This window comes from Dasypus novemcinctus, chromosome 8, assembly GCF_030445035.2.
Source record: "Dasypus novemcinctus isolate mDasNov1 chromosome 8, mDasNov1.1.hap2, whole genome shotgun sequence".
Classification (NCBI taxonomy): domain Eukaryota; kingdom Metazoa; phylum Chordata; class Mammalia; order Cingulata; family Dasypodidae; genus Dasypus; species Dasypus novemcinctus.
In genome coordinates, this window is record NC_080680.1 from 52,523,860 (window position 1) to 52,547,748 (window position 23,889).

The following is a 23,889-nucleotide window of genomic DNA, read 5'->3' on the forward strand; positions in this document are numbered from 1 at the left end:
TGTAATCACTGGATAATGGGGCCTAAGAATACTAAAAGAAAGAAGTACAAAAAACAGTCTAATATTTCATATTTGACACCTGAGTCATTAAGAAAAAAACTACAAAGTTAAATAATGTAATAATTCAAAATAAAACCTCTGAAATACATTCCACAAATCTAAAGGGATACTCAGCAAGGTACACATTTTACCGCCTTAGGAAAAATCTCATGAAACAGAGAACTCAGGTTGAAACTCAGTCATTATTTTGTAACAGTAGGGAGTTGGAAAATGTCATTTAATTATAGTTTTGTCCAGGAGGAAGCAGACTACCAAATTCATTTTTGAGGCAGTCTCTTCCTTTATCTAAGCAAGACTTTAAAAATCATGCTTTAGTTTGACAAATGTAAAGGAAAAACCCACCCATTCTTTCTAGTGGATAACTATGCAGTACAGCCTGGTGGCAGATATTTTATACTGACCTGAATGCCTAATATGGTATAAATTACATTTTCTATTGGGAGTCAAGGACACATTTAAAGAGACAAATATTAATTTATTTTATATGAATTTGAATGGCACCATGCTTGTTCTGGAAAAGATGGGTACTTTCTATTCATTTTGACTCGTTTTGAAATTTACATGAGAATGTATTTCAAGAAAAGATTGTCATCTAACACAAAAAAATAAATATTTAAAACATTGCAAACCAGTTCTGTCCATAATATACACATGGTTTTATTTCTTGCAAAATTATGTTCTGGTAAGATTTCTCTGTTGGAAGCAGAGAAGGACCACCGTCCTAGGAATAGATTAGGGTAGGCAGCCTCCAAGATGGCCCCAATGATCCCTGCTTCCTGGAATTCATACCAATTATAATTTCCTCCCTGTTATGTATGGGCTGGATTTAGTGACATGAGTCTAATGAATGCAATGAGGCAGAAGTTATGGTCTGAGACTTGGTCACTAGGTTATATAAGGGTTTCTCTCTCATACTCTCTCTCCCTTGTTCTCTCCCCGCCTCGCTCTATCCCTCTCTACTCTCTCTCCCCATCTTCAGACATATCATGAACAAGGCTAAAAAGAGACCCACATGGGGCCTCCAGCTTAGTAGCAAATCCCGCATTCCCCATTAGGCCTCAGATTTCCAGAGCTCACTCCCTTCCCCCTGGTTGAGACTTTGACACAGCTGTGTGAGAGGCCCTGAGCCAGAACCACCCAAGTGACCTGCCTCCAGGTTTCCAACCCCAGAAATGGTGGCATAATAAAAAATTAAGGTTTTAAAACCATTACATTTATAAGTAATAGTAATGTGTTGCATAGCAATAGATATTTGCTACAAGGTCTAACTGAGGTCAAAACATAGCACTGAGTCATAGACTGAAGTGGGTTAGAGACTTATTCTGCCAAAATTTTCTGGGGCTTCAGTCTGAGTTCATCAGGAACTGGGTCAGATGCTTATGGGTCTTATGGAAATGGGGTCTTGTGAAATGAGTGGTGAGTTAAGTGGGGAGATAGTGTAAGGCCACTGGAGAGCAAGACTGAGCCTGTGGATTAAGAGTAGCAAAACTGAGCAGTCAATTGTAAGTTACTGTTAGGTGTATTACAAGCTATTATACCTAAAACGGTGGAAATGGTGTTTAAAATTACAGCTTGGTTTGCTTTTATGTGGTATTAAGGGACCACCCCACCACGCAACTCACCTGCCCAAAAAAAGCTTCATTGTTGAAAGAAAGTATTAAAGGATAGCATCTCATCAGAGCATCTCATAAGGACAGAGGTGATCCCAGCCACAGGCAACAGGCAAGTCAGTTATACCTGACCGAGCAGTGAGTGACTCAACATACCCTTTGGCAGAATACAAAGTACATGGCACTCTGACAAATGGACCAAATCAGCAAAACCTAGAGTTGCATTCTACAGAGTGTACCTCAAACTCTAATAGGAAACACCCCAATATCTTGTTTTATCTTGCAGATAATACCATACTTCAATAGGTCTGTACTTCTAACAAGCCTCCATGATGCCTTTGCTGGGCTCCACAAAGTATAAATAAAGTAATAAAGTTCTAAAGCATATTATAAGAGTAATTACCCAAGAAAACATATACAAGAAAACTAGAATGGACATTAAGTATCTCAAATTCCTGCAATTCAAGAGGTGGAAGCTCAAAGTCATCACTATTTGAGTGGTATTGTAAATTGGATCTCATTTTATACTTTTAAGCTCGTTAAATCTAGACCAAAAGGTTATAAACAGAAAAATAGAAGGGCTTTCTCTAAAGCCCTTCACTGAGTGGCTTCAAAACTGTTATTTTTCCAAATATGTCTTTATTTCTCTAAGGTTACATCACAAGTAGTCTTGTTTTAACATATATGACACACTTCATATTAATACAAAGAGATTTGAAATTCTCTAGGAATTTTGACAGACAGACAACACTTTGAAACTTGAACCAAAAAGATTTTAATGAACTATTTTCAAATGAAGGGGAAAGCCTGAAGTAAAATACACATTTCTATGAAAAAAAATCTAAGCCTATGTGCAACGTGCAACAAATATATCTTTTTTTCCTTTTTGACAAGACAGAAAGTAGGATATCTACAATTTGATTTTTTCAAAAGGTGCTTCTCTTTATTCAAGCATTTCACTTTTTCCTCTATTTTTAAAACGTACATCCAGCACATACCAATATTACATCATAAATAACACGAAGTATTGAGATTTTTCCTTTTCTTCCCAAAAAGAAAAAAGTGTGCTTTATGTGTAGTACTTCAATCTTTCCTACTTATTTTGGGTTATCTATATAAGTTACCACCCCCCTCCAAATTTCTAATATTCCATAGTATAGAATAAGCTTAAGCAAGCAGCTTATATTATCTCCTTTACTAGTAGCTACAGAGGACAGTTTTATTTGTGAAAAAATGTGGTTTATAATTCCTTCAAAAATAAAGGAAGAATTACATTGCAACTGGATATTGCTTTTGCAGTCTTTAATAATGATATCAGAAATGTCTTTTTATATTTCAATCTTCACTTAACTAAATTCAAAAGGGTAAAAGCACCTATATAATTATGATCACTGATTAATATCAAATCAGTCTAGATGCAAGCAAGGAGCTTAATATAGCAAAAATAAAGTGATGCTATTTGTACCTAAGTTTTCAGTTAATTTATGCTCTTTGAACTGCTGATTGCCTTAAAAGAGGCAGATATAGAAATGGCTTCAATAAATCGCAGTACTTCACAAAAAATCTGGTATGTTACTGGAGCTTCCTGGCTGGCAGCCTAATGAGAACGAATAGCTTACAATCTTCCCAGAATGACCCATTTTGTCATTCACACCCTCCATTGAATGGGAGACTGCTTCAGAGGTACAAGGTCACACCCTTGACACTATCATTCTGTCTAATGAGGTATCACAAGATGTCTACTAGTTCAAAGGTGTGTAGTAAGAACAGCTGAGGATAAAATATTTGGCATCTTGCACTGAATTATGAATATACATTTCAGAGCAGATCTTTTTTAAGAGTATCAAATTAAATGAAAAATGCCATTTCTTTACAGAATCATTTGCACTTTAAAGAGGTAGAAGTGATACTAATTTTACTTTCATCTTGTCAAGAAAGAAGGAAAAAAAAACCCTCAGGAGATTTTTTCCCCAAAAAACTCAATGACAGGTTGACTTAATTATTCAAATAGTAACTTTTCATAATAGATAATTAGACCATATGTTAACCTCAGAATTCAAAATAACCAATTTGCTTATATTATGTGGTTCTTGTCTAACACTGTACAGGTACCATTTTCAGAGTAAAAAATTAGCTTAGGTCAAATCAAAGCATCTATTAACATATTATCTCTACAGAAATCTTTAGAATTGTATTAATTATCTAGGCAGCTAATCTAAAGAGTTTTTTTAATGTTAATTGCTAATTAAAGAAAATTAATGGTGAAAAGTAAATCGAAACAAAAAAGAGATGAACTATAAAAGATAATGAGGCATTTACAACTAATTGAATAGCTTTGCACGAATTTTCCCTCAAATAACCAATAATTACTTCTAAATAATTTGGAAAATCAGTGACAATCCAGTAAGTTATCTTGGCTCTAAATTTCTGCCAAGTGAAGCAAACATAACTATGACCCTTCAGAAAGATAAGCTTCCTTCTCAGTTTGATCACCAGATAAACTGATCATCCACAGACAACTTGGTTTCTTTTTGGTGGCTCATTCTGCTGCAAAGTTTCAGAGTCATGTCTTGCATTAAATACAATTTGACCATTTTATTCCATCATTAAGGGATTTTTTTCTTTTAATTGAGTCAAAGACATCATTATGTATTACTATCATAAAGTAAAGTTAGAAATATGTGCCTGTGTCAGTGAACTGCATTAATTGTTTTCCAATATATTTTCTACAAGCTATAGCTACTTTACTGGGGGGGGGGGGGGAGAGGATAGTTAATATACAAGAGGGTTTTTTTTCCCATTATATTAAAGGTAAGCCTTTAAAAATATGAAGAATAGAATATGACAATATTTTATATTAAAAGAAAAAATGCATATGGTATAGCCCAATAATAATTAAAGACCACAAAACTAAGGGAATGAGGACCACATACTGTCATTACCTCCACTTTAATAGAAATAGATTTTTGCATATGTGATTTGCAGTATAATCTTTTAAAGTAAAGCTACATTCCTTTCAAGCTATTTTCCTTCTACTCCTCCATAATCACAGACATGCACATACCAATATACAAATATGTTTATATCAACATTTGTTTTCTGACTTAAGCCTACAAAAATATTTTAAGGTGGATAACAGGACGTCTATATTACAGATGAGAAAACTGGAGTTTGTTGAGATTAGGAACTCATCCAAGATCAAGAATTTACTAGGTAGGTGGCTGACTTGGCCCAGTGGTTAGGGCATCTGTCTACCACATGGGAGGTCCGCGGTTCAAACCGGGGGCCTCCTTGACCCGTGTGGAGCTGGCCCATGCTCAATGCTGATGCACGCAAGGAGTGCTGTGCCACACAGGGGTGTCCCCCGCATAAGGGAGCCCCACACGTAAGGAGTGCAGCCCATAAGGAGAGCCACCCAGTGCGAAAGAAAGTGCAGCCTACCTAGGAATGGTGCCGCACACATGGAGAGCTGACACAACAAGATGACGCAACAAAAAAAGAAACAGATTTCCATGCTGCTGACAACAAAAGAAGAGGACAAAGAAGAAGATGCAGCAAATAGACACAGAGAACAGACAACCGGGGTGGGGAGCGGGTAAGGGGAGAGAAATAAATAAATAAATCTTTTTTAAAAAACTCTATAAAAAATAAAATAAAATAAAATATAAAATAATTTATTAGGTAGTGTACATAGACCTGAAATCTGAGTCTCTTTCTAAGGCTCCTGCTCCTTAGCAGTGTTATTAGACACAATATTTAAAAATAGTGAACCATGTATTTTGTAATCAAAGTTACTAATCAATTCTTGTTTTGCAGAACATAAAGGGGATAAAAACTGTCAAAATTTCCGAAAGCATTTTATGTTTTTATGTATCACATGCCACTCCCACTTAAACACTTTATAAATGTTAAGTTATTCACTGATATTCACTGAGACCCATCATATCCAATGCACTATATCAGGTCCTTGTGATCTAGTAACTAATTAGTTAAATTTTGTCCTAAAACAGTACTGATGTTTTATGGTTATAAAACATGGCTAATAAATAAATGCAGTATAAAATAAAAGGAAACAAAGAAAAATAAGACATATTTTAAGGCCTGTAGACTGTTTCTTAATGAAACAGCATAATTCAATAGTTATTTTTATATCAAGAGCTTCAGTTAAGTTTACCAATTACTACAAACTGGGTGTCAAGTGAACACATTGAAGAGTTGGTATGTGAAAAATGAGAATCTGGTAGTAAAGAATGGAAGCTAAAGAAAAGTAATTTGCTTTGCTAGGAAAATATAATTTGCATATATGACAAGTGGCTACACTGTAAAGTACAAGCCTTACAACTGTTCAGAGTATTTGCATTTAAGATTTAGAATAACATTTTGGAACATGGCATGAACATGAATATAATGTGTCACCTATGAGATATTTGAGTGGCAATAAAAAATTAGTTGTAGAAAGTATATGTCATTTTGCCAGTCAAATCAAACCTGAAAATCTATAGGCAAACAAGCCAAGAACATTACCTTTCTGTGACGGTTATTAAAGGGACATTTTTAGGGTATATTATAATCTTGGATTTATCTTTCACTATTATATACACCAAATGAGACACCAAGGATTGCTGGAGAAACACATCCCTCATAACAAATATTACAAGTAAGATATACAAGCATAAAATCGCTTCCACAAAAGTTTTTCTCCAAATGCACTACTTGGAACCAAGATGGTCCCTTAAAATTGATTAGCATATGCAAATACATGTTAATTCATTCATTTATATCTTATAATTTAATTTCGTGTTTGATTTGGTCTATCCAAAATAAATGTATAATATGCTATGCTTTGTATAATCCACTGTGAACACTGTTTCTTTTCTTCATTTACTGAAGCAATGTTTCACCGTGAAAAAGTGACATTTTATTAATATTGAAATAGAAATCAACAGAATTTTCTAAAAATGCAATTGGGCTTCATTTAAGAACCATTTAAAAATAATGCATGACTTGAAAATTTTTTTACAAAAACATTTCATTTTAGATTAGAAAATATTTTTAATTAAAGCATTCTGCACTTCCACAGCAGGTTTCATAATATAACTGCAATAGTAAGCAAAGATTTCATTAACTTCAGCCAGAAGTCCCAGATTTAGAAATATCTGCTGTAATTAGAAATATTAAAGTTACACTCCAGAATTAATTGTAATTATTAAAGTGTTTACTCTTGCATTATTTACAGCGAGAATGCTGGCAGGAAGCATTTTCTACTTCATAATAAGTAATTTTACAGTGTAAATAATTTTACAGTATAAATAATAAGAACATAACATGGCTTCCACTGGAATATTGGGTCTTTCCATATGGGTCTACTATAAGGTTTCATGTTATTTTGATTCCCTGGACAATTTCATAACAATTCGTCTTTGAGAAAGCATAAAGGCTAATGCATTCCTGATGGATGAGTATGAAGCAAGATAGAGGCATTTGTAGCCCTCATCAAATCTGTGAGCAAGATTCCCCAGAAACCAAAACAGTGTTATCAGACAACTCCACAGTACAAGGAATAGCTGGAAAGCCACACCTTAATGTTCAATTTCCTAAACTCAGGAAATGTTACATCACCCAAAGAGATCTATCTGTAGAGTATCAATGTAATGTTTTTATTAAGTCATTCTCTGATTTCATCTTAAAAATTACTCCGATTTGAAGATAATATATTCAGTGCATTTTGTAAGCATCATGCATTTTTAATTTCCTAGCACAAAGTAGATATGTCTTTTGAATAGAGAAGTGTCCTACCACCATTATTTAAAGTAAGACTATGCCTGTGATATCTGTTCTGTGCTCACCAACACTGTAAAGCAAGAATCATTAGCACTGAAAGAAAATGAGGGTAAGAAATAGCAACATTTTAACAGCCTTTTTAAAAATGCTCTATTTGGAGTGCTTCCATGTAGAAAAGAAAAATATGTGAAAGTCCAGTCACACACTTTATTTTACAGAAGTCTAGGCTGGTGGTTACCTGGATTCTGGTATCATATTTATTTCAAAGAAATTAACTATAAGTGGCCTTCAACATCATGGGGCCTCTCCTTTCTTTTCACAGATATTTGTATATGTTTTGGAATAAAAAGATTTTTGTTTTGTTTCATTTTTGCTAACGCCAACTATAGTATGTTTAAATGACAAAATATCTAAACTCTTCTAAAATTAGTAAGGGAAAATAATGCAGAATATAAGGGAGGAAAAGAGAGAATGTAAACTACCACAAACATTTGATAATATGAGTAAACAGGTGAAGTGGGGAATGCTAACTCCCTCAGGAGCTATTTCCACTTCCTCCTTTTAATAAAAGCAGCTTTCAATTTTCAGCTAAGTACAAGAGCACCCAACTATGTACTATATCTCCCAGTTTCCAATGCAGCCAGCTATGACCATGTGAATAGGTTCAATGGGAAGGGAGCAGAAATTTCCTTCAAACAAAGCCATTTCCCTAGTATTCCTTTTCCTATTCCTAAAGGTGGAAATTAACTTTCTAACCATAACCCAACTTTGACCCTGTAGGTGGTGACTGAGTAATAAGACATAAGAAATCTGAGTCCAGAAATGCTTTTGTAGAAGAAAGTTATCCCACCAGGCTGGACCACTCATCTTGGGAGAATTAAGTGAGAAAAATAACTCTAATTTCAGATACTTAATTTTGGCACCTCTTGGTAACAGCAACCTAGTAACCTAACTTGCACAACGTTGAATCCTGACTATTTAAATTACCATAATTTAAATTACCATTACTTTGCTACTGATTTTAGGTTTTTTGTTTTGGTTTGGTTTGGACTTTTTTGCAATGTTGCACATGGCTAACAATGACTCTAAATATATTTTATGTCAAACAGGGCTCCAGATACATGACTGAAAAAAGTGGGGAACAGACTTCAGAATTTTTGGATTGGTTATTCTATGGTGGGAGGAAGTGAAGGGTTTGGTGGAGAACGGCTTGCCAGGAAAGATTTTGTAACATTTATTTTCCAAGATTGGTCATGAATACGTTGCAATCTTCCAAAATATTCTACTGATCATTTGGTTGTTCAGGAACTCAATTGGAAAACTCATTTCCAAGATTTTGCACAGATTGAAATAATTTACAATTACTTTAAAAAACAAACCCAAAGCCATTTTCCTTCATTTTTGGGAAGTTTTCACTAATTTCAGAACATCTTGATTCTTTCCTCTTCTAGTCAGATACTTTACCCTTTCCAGTCCTTTCATCTTCCCTCAACTGATTAGACTCAACAATCTCTGAGCTTAAATTACTGACTCAAAGATTACAGGCATATTCTAATGTGGATAATATAAACATTTACATAGTCATCCTATTAGTTTGGATTTGTGGTTTAAAGAAAGGATCCATGCAATATATTCAAGGGTCATTAAAATACAGAGATAGAAGCTATGATTACATGATTTACTTTAGCTGATATTTTTAAATCCTGGTTACCTTCCCTATGACAAATTAAAATTGACCAACTCAACAACTTAAAATTAACATATTAAAACAAAATATAAACAGATTTATTTTTAAGTAATTTCTACTATTTAACTCCACAGAAAACGGGTCATATTTTATATAAATATCCAATAAGGTTTTTCCTTGGAAGTTGTTAGTCTTCAAAACTACATTGAACAAAATCTAATTAATACTCTTTCCCTTGCTGATCTCCAACATCCTCTTCAAGACATATTTCATGTTAGAAAGTATGTGCAACAACCGTGGGAAATACTCCTAAATTCTTAAGATTGATGAGAGGACCTACATACATGTCAAACTCAACAGATGTTACAGAAGCATCTCTAGCAACAAAGACCTGGAGCTTAGCCAGGCTGATAGCAGAGAAGCATGTGCCTAAGCAGGCTAGACAACAGTAAGAAACCCACACCATTCCAGGATGGTAAGCCAAAAGAGGCTGACCACTTCAGAATTGGCAGGAGAAACACAAGACAAAATTTTGCTAAAGATCATTACTTTGTATGGCAGGCACTGGCTGCTGCTGGGAAACAAGAAAAAACTGATCAATTTGTTCAGAGGAAATATTACAGAAGTGGTTCATCTTGAGCAAAGCCACACAAAGAAAAGAGGTTCCTCAAAATTTGGCATTTAATGATATATACGTCATTGGGTGGAAAGGATATCCATACATGATACTTTGAAATCAGATTAAAATTTAGCGTTTGAAGGACAATCATATATAACCCAAACTTTTCACAAACTTTGAGACAAGCACTCCAACAGGGAGAATGTAATTATAAATCTTCATTTTTGTTATCATTTACATCATCATCCACCTAAATTATTCCATTTTAATTACTGAAATTAATTATATTAAATAATGATTTTATATGACTTTATTAAAGGATTCATATGAAAAAAATGGTAGGAGATATTAAAATGTTTGCAAGCAGGTAATGAAGGTCCCTTTATGTCACACCAAGATTTTAAAAAGTTATCCTCTAAGCTATTAGTAGCCATTTAAAAGCTTGATGCATGATCAGATTTGCATTTTGAAAAAATCCCTTTGGTAGAAGAGTTAAGGTAGAGACAGGGAAACCTGAGGTAGCCATCCAGGTAGGATTTGGTAAAATCTGAACTAAAGTAAAAGCAATGGGAAAGGATTTGATGATGATGATGATAATAATAATAATAATAATAATAATAATAAAGAAGTGAGCCTAACAAGATCGTCAGGTTTCATTTTTATCATTTTTATCATTTTATGGTAAAACCCTACAAAGCTTAAATTTCTTTACTGCCACAAATTTGGTGAGACAATCTAGATTTCTAAAAAGAAGTATGATGTTTTAAAGTTACAAATTTTTCTGATGTCAGCTAATTTCCTGTATGTTTTACCCCTGTAGGTAGAACATAATCTGTAACATCTTGTAATATATATTGTACATTCAAATTATGTTTTATATAATGAATGTTACATTTCAAGATTCGGACTGCCTAGTTTAATAAAATGTGGACCTTGAGATTATTATTTCCTCTTTCTCTGTAAATAAAAAAGGAAATTATTGTCCGTGTGCTTGAAAATCCCATGGCTTCTTTCTTTTGCATTCCTGAGCACTGCTCTTCCTAGGAGCTCTTTAGTGAGAAAGACCAAAACTCTAGCTTGTAACCAGCAGTTTACCAGTTCTATGAAGATCTCTAGTGGACAGGTTTGCATCATAAAACTGCCCAGTCTGGCACTTTTTCTACTTTTCACTTCTCATTTACAACTGAAAATACATGGCATTTTCTCAGCAAGTAAGCAGAAGACCTTAGAGAATAAAGCAAATGCCTCATGGGGGAAATGATAATCCATTTATGCTTTCCTAAGTGTTTACATATCTTTCACACCTGAAAGGAAGAGGTTTAAAGCTCTTGAAATACATGTCATAAAACCACTTTAAGTTTCTATTCTTGTTATTATATATCACCGCAAATGTAGGAAAACACAATTTTCTGCATTTTCTTTACCATCATGTCCTATTAATTAAAATTAAAACTTGACAAATGACTTCCTAAGACATAAGATGTGTTGATTCAATAGGTTGAGGAAGAATGAAGCTAACCTTTTTCCTTTCCATCTTAAAAAGTCACCAAGGATTTCTGATAATTTCGTAGGACATTTAAGAAATGTTTTATGTGCTTTCAAAATTAAGGAACCAAATTTTCATCAAATGCACCAAGTATTTCTCCTATTTTAGAAATCCAATAAATCTTTACTGAGGATTATTTTATTCAACCTTTAAAACACTTTCGGTTAATTTGGAGGTAAGAGTTGAATTTTTCCGTCTTTATAACCTTAAGATTAAAGCATGAATTATGTTGTAACTCAGATTTCCTCGATTTATTTTAAAGTTTCAAGTAAGCAGCCATACTACAATTTGATAAGTGTTCAACATACCAGAAAAAATGAGCAAATAAAAGTAGTATACTATTATAAAATGAAATTCACAACAAATACAATCCAATGTGATGCAATGGTGTAAGTAATAGCCAAATAGTATGATAATTAGGCATAAACAGTAGAGTTCACACAAATACCAGTAATTAAAATGATTCTTACAAAACAAAACCATTTTTGCTCTTCCTCTTTTTATTTCTTTACTGCTTATGAATAGCCTCCCTTATTTTAGACTTTGCATCAGTTAATTATGTCCATCTCATTTCATTATCATTTGACATGGGCATTAAATTAGTCTGAATTATATTTCCTGGCAATTGTTATTCTTTTGTCCCTAAACTTCACTCCATTGTGCTTTCTGAGCTCAGCTTGCTTTCCTGCCTTTGTATTTATATTTCATCATGCCTCTTACTCAGAGCAAATGCACTGAAAAGTCATGGTTTGTTCTCAAAAATTGCAGCTCACCAAGGTGAGCAAGTTGTAAAAAGAGTTGATGCAGCAAAACAATTGGGGGCCAAGAAGCTATGGAGGCCTGACTGGTCGGAGCCACCCTGACCCATCAGGAAGTGAACTGAGCCTGGCGGGTTTGCTAGGGATCACCTGTGTTCTCATCATTTGAAAGGAATTGTTTTATAAAAGCAGAACCACGCCTTCATTTTTTTCCCTATTTGACATGTGCAGCCTATGCAATTGTGGTGTTCCTCTTATGTACTAATGTTGTACATCTGGGAAAACATAAATCTAAGCAATTACTTTGTGCCAAATATCATTAAAGCAGAGTGGTTTAAAATGCGGGATCTTCAGGCAGAATGCATAGGTACTTAACTTGCTATGCTACCTTAGGCAAGTTACTTAGCCTCTATGTATTATACTTCAGTTTCCTCATCCGTAAATTGGAGATAATGGTTTTACCTACTTCAAAGTGTTTTTGTAAGAATAAATGAGTTAATGCATTCAAAGCACTTAAGATGGTGTCTGATATTTATTTAGGAGTCAATAAACTTTAGTTATTATTATCATTATCTATCAGAAGATTTCTACAGACTCGTGGAAAGGCATTAAGTGACAAAAATTTCTGAGAACCCAAGAAAATAAAAACACAACCCTGAGGCCATCTCTGATTTTAAAAGACAGTTATAATTGTTTACTTCCTTTAATGCCACCATAAAAAATGATGGGCTATTTATGAAATGTGGATTGTTATATCTATGAGGAAGTGACTAAGCTGACAGGGAACAGCACAGTACAAACAAGGGTATAATCTATTTTTAATAGGAACTGCATACCCTCCATAACATCTGTTTCCATAGTGCAGCCAACACAGGTGTCCCTGGGTGTCTGTAATACCAGGTTTCCGTAAAGATCATAGGAAATGGGCAGAAGAGGAAAACCTGACAGTAATAAGAGAAACTTAGAGATAGGCCTGTTGGATAAGGGAGAAAAGATACCTGTTCTGGGAAGAATCTTATGATCTCTTCTGATCTAGGTCCCTAAACCAGCTCATCTCCAGGACCGGCATACATAAAATCTGACACCAAAACATTCTTGGATTTTGCTGGCAATTCCTTTCTTTGAAAACAGCTTTTAAAAATTACACAATTAAAATATGTCTACATTACACTATTTCAGCAAATCAGTAACGATCAATGCATCTTTGCAAATGCGTAATTTATGTTATTAAATGCTGGCATGTTTCCGAAAGGGAGCGGTATATGGGAAAGTAGGAAGGCATCCAGCACCTAATAAAATAAAAGGAAGGATTACTCCTGAGGGGCAGCAAAATGGCAGACTGAAGTGCTGACTTCAATCCTTCAGAGCACAGAATTCTACCACAAGAAAGCTCTGTTGTCTTCAACCACACAGGTATAAATGATGAGCATAAGCTGCGTCTTGCAGAGCTAACCACATCTGTTTCCTAGGAGGAAACAAATGGATCATACATGTGACGCAGAATGAACAGATTCATTGAGAGGAGAAGCAAACTGACATCCTTATACACTAAAGTTACAAGCAGCGGTGGATTGAAATAAATATCATAAATTAATATTAATTGAAAACAAATTGAGTATACTATATAATACAATGGGAACTTACAAATGATGGGAAAATATTTTTCCTCTTTGTGATGTACATACTTCAGCATTAAAGTTCAGATTTAGAAATAGAAAACTTTTTTTGAGAAGGAAATAATATATCATCATGGTACTTTTTTTCACATGTTCCTGATCAGTAGTATCATCAATGTATTTGTGATAAAATATTTAGGGAGTATAAAATGTTAAACACTTTAAAATTAAGTTCATTTCCATATGCCCTCAAATTCCCTCTGGCCCATGCAGAGGTTAACTAAGCAAAATTAATTAGTGTCAGACATATCAGACAAACCCCAAGTATTCTAATATTCTAAATTACACTTTTCTTTTCCTTTTTGGTTATTGGATCCAAAATACATCTTATAAAGTCTCTCCAAAAAATAATTCACACATCAAAATGTTCAGGCAGAATTACCTCCCTTTTCTGTTCTCTTCCCTAAGAAAACCATTGCCTTTCTGTTGCTTTTGTTTTAGCTGAGAATAACAACATGATTCTTGACTGTAACTTTTTTTGGATCCCATGAACTAGGAAACACATTTATAAGGGACTGGCATGTAGGCTATAAACTGTTAAGTGGCCAGGAGCTTTATTTGTGTTTTCTAAATTTTATAGATATGAAGACAGTACAGTGATATGCTCATCACACTGTAATGACTTTCTACAACTCTGGAGAAGTGGAACACCCAGGAATTAGTTTTTGGAGTAATCCAGCTTTGAAGATACTGAAGGAGATAAGCAAATTCCAGAAGACAACAGAGCCTACTGATGCTAAGTAAGCAACATAAATTCCAACCAGCCTGTAGAAGAGCTGCTCTGACCTAGGCTGACAATCAATCAGATGGGCAAAGAAGGCAAAAGAAGGCTTGCTTCTAAGAGATTTCTATTTTCTCTTTGCAATGAAGGAATTTCTTGATAATGGGAAATCATTCATAAGAACATAAGACCAACATAATTTGTGGGCAGTTTTAAATTGTTGACATTTGAGTGTTTCACTGAGCACCTCTTGACACGTAAGAAACTCAATAAATATTTGTCAACCAACTTGTAATACACTGACTATATTGTAATGTGGTGCATATTATATAATCCTGACTAGCAATTCTGACTGGACGACAAATACAAACTGAAAAGTAGAGGAGGGTATAACCTCTAGGTCTAGTGAATCGTGTGGCTATAGGGTCTGAATTGTGTCCTATCCTAGATTATGGTGGTAAAATCAAAGAGGAAGTACCTCAATCATGAAGTGATTGTCCTCAGTGGTTCCATAGGAATATATGGTAGCGGTGGAAAAACTTAGAATGTAGTGCAATGAAGGTGTGAGCAAAACTACTGTTAATCTGCCGATCATTAGCCTTAAGGTGAGAAAACATGTATCTGATTTCGAAACCTACTGTTAGAAAAATAAAGAATGGAAGGATGCTGTCTCTGTGGCAAGATTAACAATTCTCTCCTCACCCCATCTCCTCTTTCCGTCCTTTAACATCTGAGTAGAATTTCTGAGCTTGTTTAAAGATTCCCGGTCATTGTAAATGGCCAACATACAAGTTTCTGTGAGGATTTTCCCTCCTACCAAAAAAGGCCTTGTATAAGCGGCCTAAAACGGTTCAGCTCTAGAAATGGAGAAAACTCTATTACTCTTGCTTATTTTATTAGCTTCTTTACTCCAAATTAACCATTCCTGGAACTGGAGACAGAAGGTACGATTAAGGTAATTTTTTATAGAAGGAAGGAAGCTGTGTTCCAAACTTTTGTTCTAGGCTTCCTAAAACCATATAGCCTAGGGAATAGGAAAATATTCCTTGAGCCAAGTTCAATGCACTTAGGGGGCAAAGTCCAAAATAAAATAAAGAAGGAGGTACACACAACGTTTCCCTGCCTTTGTTATCTGTTCACTTAATCTTTTCAGGGATCTTTTATATAGAGATTACAATGGGGGAATATTACATTGGGTGGGTTTTAAAAAGTGTAATTCACAGTGGTTTCGACCGCAATGAATGCATCGATATACTTGTATAGCGGCATTATTTGAAAATTTACAATTCTGGGTTTAATGGCAATATTTTATTTTTTTGTCCTTACAAAGTAAATCAGAGAGCGTCATACACACAATGGATAATAAAAGAAGGTGTCCCAGTTGAAATTAATTACATTTAAGTTAACTTGAGATTAAAAATGGCTTCTTCTAAGTAACCAACCATGTCAAAATCAAATACAAATTATTTCCCTTTTATAGCATCTATATATAGACATATAAATAAGGTTAGCAAAGTCCATGATAATAATGCAAAAGAACAGCTATTGTATTCTCTGAAATTCTATACATCTCTAAGAGTATTTAACTATTATAATGTAGTATTTAGAAAATAAATGAACTTATAAAAGCAAGGCCTTGGTAATATGGTGTACCGTTGAACTATGATTTATGGACAGATCTGAGTGAAATTTGGATTACACGTTAATCTATGTCATTTCTCCTTGACAGTCTATTTGATATAGTACACATGCTCCTAAATTTTTGACCATGCTATTTTCACTAAGTTCCATCTTGAACAGATGTGTTTAAACACACACACACACTCATGCTCACATACACAAAAAACACAAACACGAAACACTACAATTAATCAACTATATTTTGCATTCAGAAGTAATGAAATTTTAAAAATAGCTGCCAATTATTTAAAATATAAAGCATTTGATAGATAAATAGATTCACTCGCTATGACCCAAATATTAAAGGAAAAGGTAAACCATACTGATTTCTTAGGGGGGAAAACATTTCCAATTTTATCAAGTATATAATATCTATTATATCCCATAATGAATTATTGCTTTTCTTTAAGAAAAAGATTTAAAATTAACATTGTATATGTTCATTCTGTGCATTCATTTTCCAGGATTAGATTTTTTGTCATTGTAAAATATTTTGAGAAAATTCATTGTACCTCATATCATCAGTGGAATTATTTCATGGATAATGTGCCAAGAGGTGCATATATTGTTTATTGTTTTGTAGTATCTTTGAAACAATTTCCACTTTAAAATTCATGAGTTGAAATAAATTTTCCCATGGTACCTTCTGCCTCTGACCATCAACAACTTGTATCTTAAGAAAAAAATAAATTTATTTAAATAGTGCATATTTATTTAAATATATATTTTAAAAGAGCTTATGTATATATACATATATGGGAGGAGAAAAAAAGAAGGCTAATGAGACTGAGCATTTCCTTTTACTTTTATCTTCTCATATCCTTCTGGTTTTGAGCAGAGTAAAAAATGCAAAAATAATTATTCATTAATATTCTTTCAATGAATAAAAGGTTTAGTCCATTTCCTTCCTTACATAATCTCCATCACACTCCTCCACAGCCACCCCAAGTAAACTTGAGGTAAAAAAAAGAACAACAGGGTACAGGCACTGCCAACATGACTTCAGGAAAGTTACTTCAGACTCCTTCAAACAAAATGGCTGCCCCTAACGCCTATATGGACTCTGCAGCTGCTTTAAGGTAAGGCTGCTAGAATTGTACTAGCTTGTTTCACATGTGTCTGGAATCAGAAGGGTCTCAAACTGCTAGGTCAATTTCTTCATTTGATAGAGGAGAAAGCCCAGATATGTTACTTCCCTGGGGTCACACAGCCAATAATGATGGGTAGGAAACCTAACACTCTTGATTTCACAATCACAAATCACACCCACATGATGGGTAGGTTTATTTTTTGAATTTTCATTCAGAAATGTACTTTTAAAGAGGTTGATAAAGTATAATCATTGATGCAAGTACAGTTAGTATCTACAAGGTTTGATTTTACTGGTAGAAATTCAATAATTTTTCATAGATGTCAAATTGCTTTTTAACATCCCAATTAATAAACGCCTTTTGAACTGACAGTACTTCTAAAGAATTTTCACTTAAGTATATAAGGAGATAAATTCAAATGGCACTCAACTGGTTGTAAAATTCTATTCACCCAATTTTCAGCATTACTTTTAAATTACCATTAATAGATATATTTATATCATTAGCATCGTTAAAGTTTATTCACTTCAATAAGGCATAAACACAAATAGATGTTGCTGAAATAAAGATATTTTCTCTGAACAGAGGAATCACGTAAAAGTTGCTTGTAGTAAATTTGAGATATAGACAGATATAGGTATATACATATAGATATATTTAATTAGGTAATTTTGAAACTCATATCTTTCAGAAATTCCTATAAAATAAGAAATCAGGTAGTTAAATTTCAAATGTGTAGCCTGCATTTTAGGTCACCCATTCGCAAATTACCTTATAAAATCTGTCCAAACCCCTTCTCCCTAATCCAGTTTTAGAAATGTAGAGATATTAAACTTACAATAGTGATACTTTAACTTCAAAACAATTTAACTTCAAAACAGTGGTAACAACAGCAGTTGTCAGGTGCACTATTAATCATTTCTAAAATGTTAACATCTTAGGTAGCTAATTCTTTGATATAACCAGCAACATCTTGGTTTTTTGCTTACACTTCACATTACTGAAGTTAAGTGTCATTTGCACTTTCAGAACCTCTGCATCTGCATATATTTGGATTAGTGCATCCTACACACAGAAAAGATATTGTGTATTCCATAAAGGAAAAATTCACTTCTAACAGTAGTTCAGCTGTCCAATATTACATTGAATTAACATTATTTTACTTTTTAAATTATTTTAGGTAAATAATAATCATATATAAACATTTGCAAAAATATGAGACCATGTGTCCTACAAAATCTGTTGTAGTTACAGAAGACCTGCAAATTATATGTTACTATTGAAGGAAAAGAATGTTTGTTTTCACTAACTGCAACTGTAAGCAAATGCAGGTACACAGCACTTTATTAGTAAGAACTCCTTTAGTAAGCACACGTTAGAGGAATTAATCATTCATTCCCTGCAGACTGCTTATGTATTTCATCGGGCCATTATCTGATCTGAATAACAAGAACAATTGCATAATAAAACACATTACTGCTGACACTAGCAACTTTTCTTTCAACTTTAAAGTTGCAGCCACCTCTGTACAACACAGAAAGCTAGTGGCAAAAAAAAAAAATTAATTTAATCACTCCATCCAGCTTTGATTTTTGCATTTATTTTTATATATAGACAGTGATCAAGCATAGTATGTACAAGTTTTAACAGAAATGCCTTTAATTCAAGCTGTTATCCTCAGAACTATGACATAATTATAACAGGGACAGAATGTGTGTCAGGTTAGTTTCATGTTCATTGTAAATCCTTGCTTTGAGAAATTCAAACAAGGTGAAAAATTGTCATGTCTTTTCTACTGTGGAAAATATGTTTTACAGTAATATATATTTTGAACCATTGAATTTGGTTACTTGGGTAAAATTTTATCTTATATAATACTCTCACCTGTATTTCAAGTATCAGGTATCTTTTCAAATATATGATGGTACAAAGGAGTAGAGGTTGTTATGTTATAATGCAGAGCTAATCAAGCAAGGGTTTCATTTTAAATTATTTTAATTCATTTTCAAACCAATAACAGAAACGGCAGCAGAGAACAGTTAATACCAATAAGTACATCCATTTACATAGGAAATAAAGTAATATTCAAGAAAATGACATATCCTTCCCAAATGATTTCCATCTATGATAACTTCATTGCCACAAATCCATCAATTGTCCTATTATTACTTCATCACTCTAAAAATTTATGTCCCATAATATTCAGAAATTTGGAAATTAAATAACCGTAACAATTTAAGAAACCTTTTCTTTTTAAAATGATGATACATTAGTTTACTATTCCAGCTTTTTTTAGTCAATGGCCAATGAATACTGGTGCTTTTATATTATTTTAGCAAATATAGAGGTAAAATCATTTCACTATACCACAATAACAATTAAATGTGCAAAAACCCTTAAGTATTATTTGATAACGAGTGGTGAGTTCAAAACAAATTCTCAATGAGGAAAGTCTTTAATTTTTAATCTGGTTTGTAACTGTCAAAGGGTTTTTAGAAAAGTGTGTTTTCTATTGAGACAGAAAATTTAAAGATAAAAACTTTAATCACTGTTCTACATTTGTCAGTATGAGTACTATTGTGTCAAAGAACTTTGAGTCTCTTAAAAATTAGCTGTTTTATCTAAATTGCTATCCCCACTGTACCTACTGTATATATAACAATACAAGAAAAATTAGATTCAGAGTCCATTTGGCAGTGATAAAGAAAAAAATGCTGAAATGTTATTGATTCTCTCCCTCTTGTGCAAAACAAACTGACTCAACTATATTTTTCCTGACATAACACAAAGGTTTTATTTAGATATTACAAAATATTGGCAAATGTTAGACTGTGTATCTTTTTGTATTTAAAGATGCCATTAACCCCTTCATAGAAGGAGGACGCATGTCCCACTAATTTTGAAAGAAATGGTGAAGCTGCTGACATGGTGATGTTAGCCCCAAGAGGAATACTGCTTGCAAAAGTTTTTGATGCAGAGATATTCAGCCTAAGGAGGCACCTTAAACCTGTCACTGGCTGCTGAGCCCCTGTCACAGCTCATAACCTGCTGTGTCAAAACCACAGCCTCAGCTCCTGCTCTCTTCAATGCACTTTTCACATTCCGTCTCTAAGTTCAGTTCATCCAAATTCTCCACCTAGGCTTGTTTCAGGACTTTCCTCCACATCTTATGTACTCACAGGCATTAAGAAACCTCAAAAGGATTTCCATCAGGTGTTTTAAATCATCTTTATTAACTTTCCTTTGATCCAAATATTTTGTAGATCTCTTCAGAACTAAAGCTAAAACAACCAAACAGCTGAAGTCAGAGAGGGTTGGGACTTGGGATGGATGGGGGTTGAGTTTGAAGGCGGCAGGTTAGAATGCTTAAGCTTTTCGGGTAATCATCCTTAGATCTTAGAAACAACCAACGTTTCCCCATCAGGTTTCCAAAAGCCCTTGAAAAACAAGCCCTTAAAAATCAGATCCTCGGTAAGGCTGGTCAAACTGAAGTCTTCTAAGCGCTCTTTGAAAAAAAAAAAAAAAAAAAACTGAGCAAACCACTTCTTAATTAGGAACTACTGAAGTTATATAAATCAAGTTCTTCCCTGATAAAACGAACAAATTACCCAAAAACCATTGGAGACAAAGCGTTCAGCATACACCTCACTTTAGAAACCAGGAATACAGAAGCACAATTTACTTACTGAAGCAGCTGCCCCAGTCCTCCTTGGAAACCCTGAAGAGTCTTCTCTTTTCTTCCCTACCAGTCAAATAAAGAATTGTCTTTCTATTCCACACAGGCCCAGAATAAACTGCAAGGAAAGACAGCACATGCACATCAGCCCGTTGGGGTTTGGCTTTGGTGGGATGCTTCGGGTCCTGTTTGTATCAAAAGTGGGATCTTCTTTCTGGAGAAAGGCGGGGGAGAAAGAAGAAGACAGGATGCTCCACAGCTTGCTCGGGTCCTTCAAATTATTTTGAAGGCAAAGTACCTGCACTCTCCCCGCTGAAGCAGGCTCTCAGCACCGCGCGCGACGGGAGGAGGCGGAGGTGGAGAAAGAGGAGGAGGAGCGGAGGGCTCAGGCTGGGAGGGGTGCGGGAGGACAATGAGCAGCTCCGTGGAGCAGCGGGACAGACGGCGAAAGGAGCGAAAGGCCGCCGTCAGGGCCCGGCGTTGCCCCACGCGCTCGGGCCGCCGGGTGCGGGCGCGGGCGCGGGCGCCGCGGGCGGGCAGCGGGGGCGCCGAGGCTCTCCCGGCCGCTCCTGCACTCGCTCGCTCGCCCTCCCGTTTCCTCCGCTCGCACACACAGGCACACACCCCACGTCTCCAGCAGCAGCCGCTCTGCCGCACGCACTCACCTGCATTTCCTTAACGAGCCACTTGATGGCTGCCAGCGGCGCGAGGCGGGCGGGCGGGCTGGAGCCGGGGTGGGGAGGCCGCGGCGCGGGGGGCTCGGAGCGCCCGCCCGGGAGGAGGCGGCGGCTCTGCGGGCGCGCGAGCCGCAGCGGGAGGAGGGAGCTCCGCCCGCTGGCCGCGAACCGTCCGGGCGCAGAGCGGGCTGACCCCGCGCGACCCGGGGGACCCGCCAGGATCCCAGGTCTCCAGATTAAAGCGGTCCGCGCGGGGAGAGGACTTGTCACGCACATGCTGTGCCAAAGCACTCAAGACACAGAGGACTTGTCCAGGTGTGGATTCCGGTTGCGCCTCTTAGGTGTTCGCGTGTTTTCGGTTATTTTGTGTTTTCTTTGGAGGGAGGCTGGCTGTGAGGGTCAGTGATGCCGGACTTATAATGTAAGGGACAGATTTAATTTGCAGTACAGCCGTTGCAAATGAAGAGTCAGCGTTAGCGAGGATTCTTGGGGCAGGGGGTATGCTTCATCTCAGACACTGGATGTAGTTTTCGGGTGGGGCGCTTGACTGAACTCTAAGGCTCTGCCAAGGTGGCAGTTGAAAAAGGAAAAAGAGCTGAAAAGAGTTGCTGAAAAACAGCCTCGCTACTTAGCAGAAGAGGGTGGGGGTAGAGTCGAGTAGACAGTGCATCTGAGGGGGAGAAGCACAACTTAGACCACCTGAACAAAGATAAAATGGGGACAGGATCTGGGGGAAAGATGGGAGAAATCCAGCAGAAAGCTTTCATAGCTTTACCACCATTTGCGTCTGATCAGAGCTATAGACACCAAATGCCATCTCTCCTAAACCGAGAGCAATGCCGCTACACCTTGGCGCTTAAAAAAAATAAAAAATAAAAAGCCATGTTTTAACAAAAATAATAATTCTTTTTCGAATAATGCAACAGGGACTATTCCAGGTACACGCTGGTCAAAGGTACTGTAAGCACTGTATATAAAAACGAAAAGCAGTGAACCATCTACTTTCCTAATACGCCTATAATCTAATACAGAAATGTCACTTCCACTCAAAGAGAAATAAAGTTTAATCAGTATAGGTGTCATATCCCCAAGGGTCCTTTCGCCTTTTTCTTTTCATGCCTGCTTAATTGCTTGCCATGTCCCTTTGCTCTTCAGAAGCGACCCTACTGAACCCATTCCTGACAGGCTTCTTGCTCAGCCTCCTTACACTCAGCTTAATCCTCCTGCAAGGTTCACATACAGTCATTATCACTTAAAGCTGTTCCTAACGATAGGCTATAGAACAAACAGGCTTATACTATTTGTGGTAGTGTGTGCGCACGCACATGTGAGTGTCTGTAATTATACAAAGCACCTGCCCCTCTTATGGTAGTGTCTGCCCAAGATGATGACTAATTCATTCTTTCTCTCTTTCTCTCTCTCAATCTGTTTCGCTCTCCCCACACATACACACCACTCACTCCTGTCTCCGTTCCTTCCTGTCAGTGTTCAATAAGGGTTTTTACATGAACTTTCTATTAGGAAACCTCTGACTATAGAGAGCAAGTTGAAGCAGAATGATCCGAGGGTTGCTGGGGCTCAACGCTGCTGCTGTGTTTCCTGTCATCACTCACTCATTACATACACTACTGTGCTTAATGCCAAGTGGCAGTAGAAATGATTTCCTCTCCTGTTATTCATAATAATACATTCTCCCTCCCCCAGAAACACTTATAATTAATAATAAAAGAAATAATGCATCTTGAAACCATGGGAAAGCAGATGGATGCTGATGTGGTCGTGTTAGTCACCTTTTCTGTTGTTGCTGCAAAGACAATGTGACCACTTCTCTTCTTCTGTTCCTCCTGGTAGGTTAAGCAAAGCATTTGGCCCTTTTACTGTGTTCTCTTTTCCATTTTTCCCTTGACAATAGTTTGTGTATTTTAAATAAAGATTTCATTCTGCCAGCCCGCAGGAAGCTTTTAACAAGATGCAGCTGAGCGTGTCGATATCTTCTATCTTTTTACTGGTGTATGGGGTTGTTCAGCTGCTTGAAACTCTACTTCAGCCCTATGCTGGCATCTCAGAGACAGTGCTCCCTGGGGCTGATTTAGTCTTGCTTCTATTCAGCTATCTTTTGGAAGAATGGAGGATACTTTCGAAAATGGAAGAATGAGGACTGCACTCAATCCTCTTCCTTCTACATCCCCCTCCACTTAATAAAACCACAAGTGATAGGTGTCATTAGCTTATTGTAGAGATTTTATTATTGATTAACATCATCAGAGTTCGAGTGAGATATCTTTCCTGAGGATGATTGCACCAAGC

The 23,889-nt window shown here is 35.9% G+C and overlaps 1 protein-coding gene and 1 long non-coding RNA gene across 2 annotated transcripts in view; one reads left to right on the top strand and one right to left on the bottom strand.

The window, feature by feature from the left end:
• LOC131279446 (uncharacterized) overlaps positions 1-21,242 on the bottom strand; it is a 1,072,160-nt gene extending 1,050,918 nt beyond the window's left edge. The window contains exon 1 of the long non-coding RNA XR_011649401.1: positions 20,916-21,242. This is a non-coding gene — a long non-coding RNA (uncharacterized lncRNA). The remainder of the gene's footprint in view (positions 1-20,915) is intronic.
• A 75-nt stretch (positions 21,243-21,317) lies between these two features.
• Positions 21,318-23,889, top strand: part of LOC139439382 (atherin-like) — a 91,654-nt gene continuing 89,082 nt past the window's right edge. Inside the window, exons 1-2 of the mRNA XM_071216522.1 lie at positions 21,318-21,498; positions 21,607-21,897. Of these exons, the coding sequence (XP_071072623.1) occupies positions 21,318-21,498; positions 21,607-21,897 (472 nt within the window). The remainder of the gene's footprint in view (positions 21,499-21,606; positions 21,898-23,889) is intronic.